This window comes from Myotis brandtii, unplaced genomic scaffold (genome assembly GCF_000412655.1).
Source record: "Myotis brandtii unplaced genomic scaffold, ASM41265v1 scaffold111, whole genome shotgun sequence".
Classification (NCBI taxonomy): domain Eukaryota; kingdom Metazoa; phylum Chordata; class Mammalia; order Chiroptera; family Vespertilionidae; genus Myotis; species Myotis brandtii.
The window spans coordinates 4,735,076-4,740,952 of record NW_005353789.1 but is presented as its reverse complement, the minus strand read 5'-3'; the positions used below and the strand labels follow the sequence as shown (position 1 = coordinate 4,740,952).

Below are 5,877 nucleotides of genomic sequence, written 5' to 3'. Positions count from 1 at the left end.
GGGGGTGAGCAGGCTGGCAGGCAGATTGGTTAGGGGCGATCAGGCAGGCCGGCAGGTGAGCGGTTAGGAGCCAGCAGTCCCGGACTGCGAGAGGGATGTCCAACTGCCGGTTTAGGCCCAATCCCCCAAGGAGTTCCAGATTGGAGAGGGTGCAGGCCGGGCTGAGGGACACCCCCCCACCACGTGCACGAATTTCATGCACCTGGCTACTAGTCCTGTTATAAACATAACCATACTAAATGCCTGCCTGTGCATTTTTTGGAAAATCATTCCAGACCCATCATGAGCTCTACCCTAGACCATGTGTCTCACATGACTCCATATCTGATTGGGATCTTGTTAAAATGCATGTGGAAATGCATCCAACTAAAAAGCTGCACAGCAAAGGAAACAATCTACAAGATGAAAAGGCAACTTCTGGAATGGGAGAAAATATTTGAAACCATATATCTGATAAGAGATTAATATCTAAAATATAGAAGGAACTCAAACAGCTCAATAGCGACGAAGCAACTTGATTAAAAATGGATTAGAGACTTGCATAGATATTTCTCAGAAGAAGACATACAGTAGCCAACAGGTACATGAAAAGGTGCTCAATGTCACTAATCACCAGAGAAATACAAATCAAAGCCATGATGAGATATCACTTCACACTTGTTAGAATGGCTATTACTAAAAAGACAAAAGGTAACAAGTGTTGGTGAGGGTGTGGTGAAAAGAGAACCTTTATACGCCATTGGTGGGAATGTAAACTGAGGTAGCCACTTTGAAAAACAGTAAGGAGATTTCTAAAATAGTTAAAAATTGAATTACCATATAATCCAGCATTCCCACTTCTGGGTGTTTATCCAATCAAAATGAAATCAGAGTCTTGAAGAGGTATCTGCACTCCCATGTTAATCGAAACATTATTCACAATAGCCAAGATATGGAAGCAATCTAAGTGTCCTTCAGTGGATAAATGGATAAAGAAAATGTGGTCCGTATGCACAATGGAATGTTGTTCAGCCTTAAAAGGGAAGGAAATCCTGCCATTTGTGACAGCATGGATGAGCCCGAAGGACATTGTCCTAAGTAAAATAAGCCAGATACAGAAAGACACATACTACATGATCTCACTTAAATTTGGAATCTCAAAAACTTAAACTCATAAAAGCAGAGTAGAATGGTAGTTTCTGGGGGTTGGGGAAATGGAGAGATGTTGGTCAAAGGATACAAAGGTTCAGTTATAAGGGATGAATAGCTTCTAGAGATCTAATGTACAGCATGGAAACTATCCTATATAATAAAAGTGTAGTATGCAAATTGTCCCCTCCACCGGAGTTCTTCCGGGAGTTTGACCAGGGGGCGGGCTGGCCGGGGGAAGGGAGGGAGTACCCGGCCAGCACCCAGCAGCCGCTAAGGACCCTACCAGTGCACAAATTTCGTGCACTGGGCCTCTGGTACTTAATAAAAACGTATTTTATACTTGAAATTTGGTAAGAGAGTGATCATGTTTTTAGCACACCAAAAAAGTCATAGCTATGTGAGGTATACATACATACATCAAAACATCACATTGTATTCCTTAAATATACAGTGGGGCCTTGACTTACGAGTGTCCCGACTAACGAGTTTTTCGAGATACGAGCTCCGTCTCTCGGCCGATTTTTTGCTTTGAGTTGCGAGCTAAAATTTGGTTTACGAGCCAGCTTCAGACACCCCACCGCTAGTTGGCGCAGCGAACATCACAGTGAACGCCACAACATCAGCCCAGCATCACGTGTCTCACTCTTTCACTTTTTGATTTGACATACGAGTAATTTGAGTTACGAGCTCCGTCACGGAACGAATTAAACTCGTAAGTCAAGGCCCCACTGTATACAGTTTTTATTGGTCAAGTATACTTTAATACAGCTGATGAACAAAACTAAAATGCAGATTCTAATTCAGAAGGTCTGATGCAGAAGTCTGGGGTAGGTGCCTGAGATTCTTAACTACTAATGCACTTTTAGACGTCGCTGATCTCTGAACGCCAACTTGCAAGGAGTACTGTCTCCTAAAAATGTCCTCACACAGGAATTGTAGGGGATTGTGCTGATAAAGTATAGTCAAGTAAGAGAGGTGTCTGGGACATGCATTCGAGTCCCAGTGCTTACTTGCTTGGAATATGAAAAGCCACATTGCCTTGTCAGTCCAAGATTGTGGTCTTTGGTGTATGGCTGATCTCTGTAACCATAGTCAAAGTTGACGAGGCTTTTTAGCAGTTGAGACACCTGGGTCCAAGTGTATTATGTTTTGCAAAATTCTGCTAGAGTTAACAAGGCCTTTCCCTCCAGAGTTCTGGTAGAGGACATGCCAGGTTCTTGACACACGGTGATATTTTTGTAAATAATATTCTATATCAATTGTGAAAGGAGAAAGCTCTCCGGGATTTTGCTCTCAGGCATTCGTCACAATAGAAGGTGCCCTGGCTGTTGTTCTCCTGGGCGCTGTTTGACTCAGTTTCCTGGTGAAAATATCTGTGACCTCTCCTGACAGGGGCAAGTGCTCTCCTGTCAGGTGACTGGAAAGAGTATGTTGTCTTCTGTTCTGAATGCTCCCTCCTGGGAGTGCTGTTTACTCTGTTCTCTTTGTTAGCATTTTTGAAAGTAATAACAATAATTTAGAAAAACACCTGTTCAGAAATGCCATATTTTAAAATATCAGATTTACTGACTTTTAAAGTATGTAAACAGACTGAAAACTGAACACGAGCCGCCTCACTAATCTCATCCGCGGAAAGTGTCAATTAGGAGGCTTTGGAAGAGGTGCGCTCCTTGCCAATCGAAGTGGCAGTGTTGTTGACGACACTGGCTTTCGAAATTACAATGGTCCCTTCTCGGGAGTGCAGTTAGGGTGACTCCTTCCAGTCAGCTATTCCCAGCTATTGTTTCTGAGGCTTCGCTTTCAGTCATCCAGGCCTGTCAGTTTGGCCTCTGTGGTGTTTCTGGGATCTGTTTTTAACTATCCATTCCCACTGCAACTACCTTCTCATCCTCTCTCACCTGAGCCCTGGTAAGAATGTGTCAAAGGGTTTCCATAGCTCCAGATCACCCCAACTCCAGTCCCTTCCATCGCTTGCTGCTGGAGGCTTTCCACAACCCAGATCTGATCATTCCATTTCCTTCCTCGAGACTCGTGCTGACTTTACAGGGCCTGCAGTGTAAATTGAGTCTTTTAACAGCTTTTGCCTTCTACCAGCCAACAAGAGTCATTCTTCTTTTTTTTTTTCAACCTTTTTAAAAAAAATGTATTATGTATTGGTTTCGCGTACCGCTTAGTGGTCAGACAATCATATACTTTATATCATGTTCCCTTTGATAGTTCCAGTACCCCAACTGGTACCATACATAGTTATTATAATACTAGAGGCTCTGTGCACGAATTCATGCACCATGGGGTCTCTCGGCCTGGCCTGCAGGATCGGGCTGAAACCAGCTCTCCAACATCCCCCAAGGGGTCCCAGATTGTGAGAGGGTGCAGGCCAGGCCGAGAGACCCCACTGGTGCATGATCAGGGCCAGGAGAGACACAGGAGGTTGGCCAGCCAGGGAGGGACCACAGGAGGGCTCCAGCGCGTGTCTGGCCCATCTTGCTCAGTCCCAGTTGGCCGGATGCCAGCAGCAAGCTAACGTACTGATCGGAGCGTTTGCCTCCTGGTGGTCAGTGCATGTCATAGGGAGTGGTTGAGTGGCCTTAGTATATCATTAACATATTACACTTTGATTGATTGAATGGACGACCAGACAGTTAGAATATTAGGCTTTTATTATATAGAATTATCAACTCTATTTCCTATGCTTTACTTACTTTCCCATGACTATTTTATAACCACCAGTTTTTATTTCTTTTTAAAATATTTTTATTGAATTTTAGAGCAAGGAAGGAAAGGAGAGGGAGAGAGAGAAAAAAACATTGTGGCTCAGTGGTTGAGCATCAATCCATGAACCTGGAGGTCATGGTTTGATTCCCAGTCAGGGCACATGCCGAGTTGCAGACTTGATCCCTAGTGTAGGATGTGCAGGAGGCAGCCAATCAATGATCCTCTCTCATCATTGATGTTTCTATCTCTCTCCCTCTTCATTCCTTTCTGAAATCAATAAAAAAAAATTTTTTTTAAAGAAACATCTATGTGAAAAAGAAAAATTGATTGATTGCCTTCCTTATTCACTCATAGCATTCTGCTTAAGCTTCTTATTGAGCATCACTTGTGATGCATCCTAATTATTCATGTCTCCCCCACCAGACTGTCAGTTCTGAAACTGAAGTCGTATTTCAGCCATCCTTATGTACCTTAGCCCTCTAGCAAAAGAGCTGAACGAATAGTTCTTGAATTTGGATGGATAGGGAGAATGGAAGGACAGGTAGATGGACAAATGATAGAAAGCAATGAAGAGACTTAGTCTTCCTGAAAGAAATAAGTTATTTTCTCATGATAAATTAAAAGAAAATGCAAGAAAAATACATATATGTGTATACACGTATATATATATATATATATATATATATGTATGTATATATATGTATATGTATGTATATCTACACATAGTGTACACACATATACAGTTGACCCTTAATGTGGAGCTGGGGTGCTGACCACCTGACAATCAAAACTTCGTGAATTACTTAATTCAGCCCTTTGCATAGGGGTTCCTGACCTTGGTTGCAGATTCCTAACTGTCAAGGTGACCCTTGAACAACACAGTTTGAACTGCACCAGTCAATGATAGCACAGGTCAATTGTAAAAACAAAACCATTTATCAGTGGACTCATGCAGTTCAAACCTGTGTTGTTCGAACAACTGTAGTTCATAGTGTGACTCTAAAGCCATGACTCTCTCTTACTAGACAATCATTAGCAGCAGTGGTACCTGATAACATGTTTTTAAGGACTGATATTTTCTTATTTTGCTTGGACCTAATTCTGTACTCTCTCCTTATTCTAGAATGACAAAGGTCTTCGGCTTGTGGCCAATTCAATGGTGTGGGTTCCGGAAGGGGGAATGCTGCAGATTACCAACAGGATCTTACAGGCCGAAGCCCCAGGTGCCAGAGCCTCAGAAATCATCTACAAAATTATGCAGGACCACCCCCAATTTGGTAACTGCTCTTTCCTTTGCCATGATGTCATCACTGTGCTCAGTAGTCTTAGACTTGCTTTTGTAAGATGCCATACAGCAAGGCTGTGACTTCAATGAACTTGACTTTCTAATACCTCCCACTTCCCCTTTAAAAACAGGATAATCAAAGGAACCACCACACTGTACATATGTTATATACTAGGTAGTATACTCAGTAATATAAACATCTATATATAAAGAGCCAGGGTCTCTCACATCCAAAATGACCAGAGGGACGACCGAATGCCAGGCTGCACTCGAGGCAGGCTCTGGTGGGTGGGGACTGGTGAGTGGGCTGAATTGCTCTCCTGGGTTCTGGCCACCTGTGGTAGAAGTAAGTCCTGGGTCCTGGAGCAGTGGTGGGGCAGGGGGAATTTCGTGGAGCGTGGCAGGGTGGAGGAGCATCATGGAGCAGTGGTGGGGTGAGGGGAGCCTCTCGGGGCAGTGGCAGGGCAGGAGGAGCCTCTTGAAGCAGTTGAGGGGCCATGACCATTGTGGAGTGTCCCAGGGTGGGGAGCTTCACGTAGTGTTGCAGGGCGGCAGAGGCCACGTGACTGAGGCCAGACTAGGCCTAGGGACCCTAACTGCACACAATTTCGTGTGCGCTGGGCCTCTAGTCTATATCCTATCTAATAATAGACAAACATGGTAATTAACCATACCTCTGCTACACTTCCCATTGGCTAATCAGGGCGATATGCAAATTAACTGTCAACAAAGATGGCGGCCGGCAG

The 5,877-nt window shown here is 43.8% G+C and overlaps 1 protein-coding gene across 1 annotated transcript in view; it reads left to right on the top strand.

Moving 5' to 3' along the window:
- FRAS1 (Fraser extracellular matrix complex subunit 1) overlaps positions 1–5,877 on the top strand; it is a 466,232-nt gene that overhangs the window by 320,918 nt on the left and 139,437 nt on the right. The window contains exon 30 of the mRNA XM_014544766.1: positions 4,970–5,123. Coding sequence (XP_014400252.1) covers positions 4,970–5,123 — 154 coding nt within the window. The remainder of the gene's footprint in view (positions 1–4,969; positions 5,124–5,877) is intronic.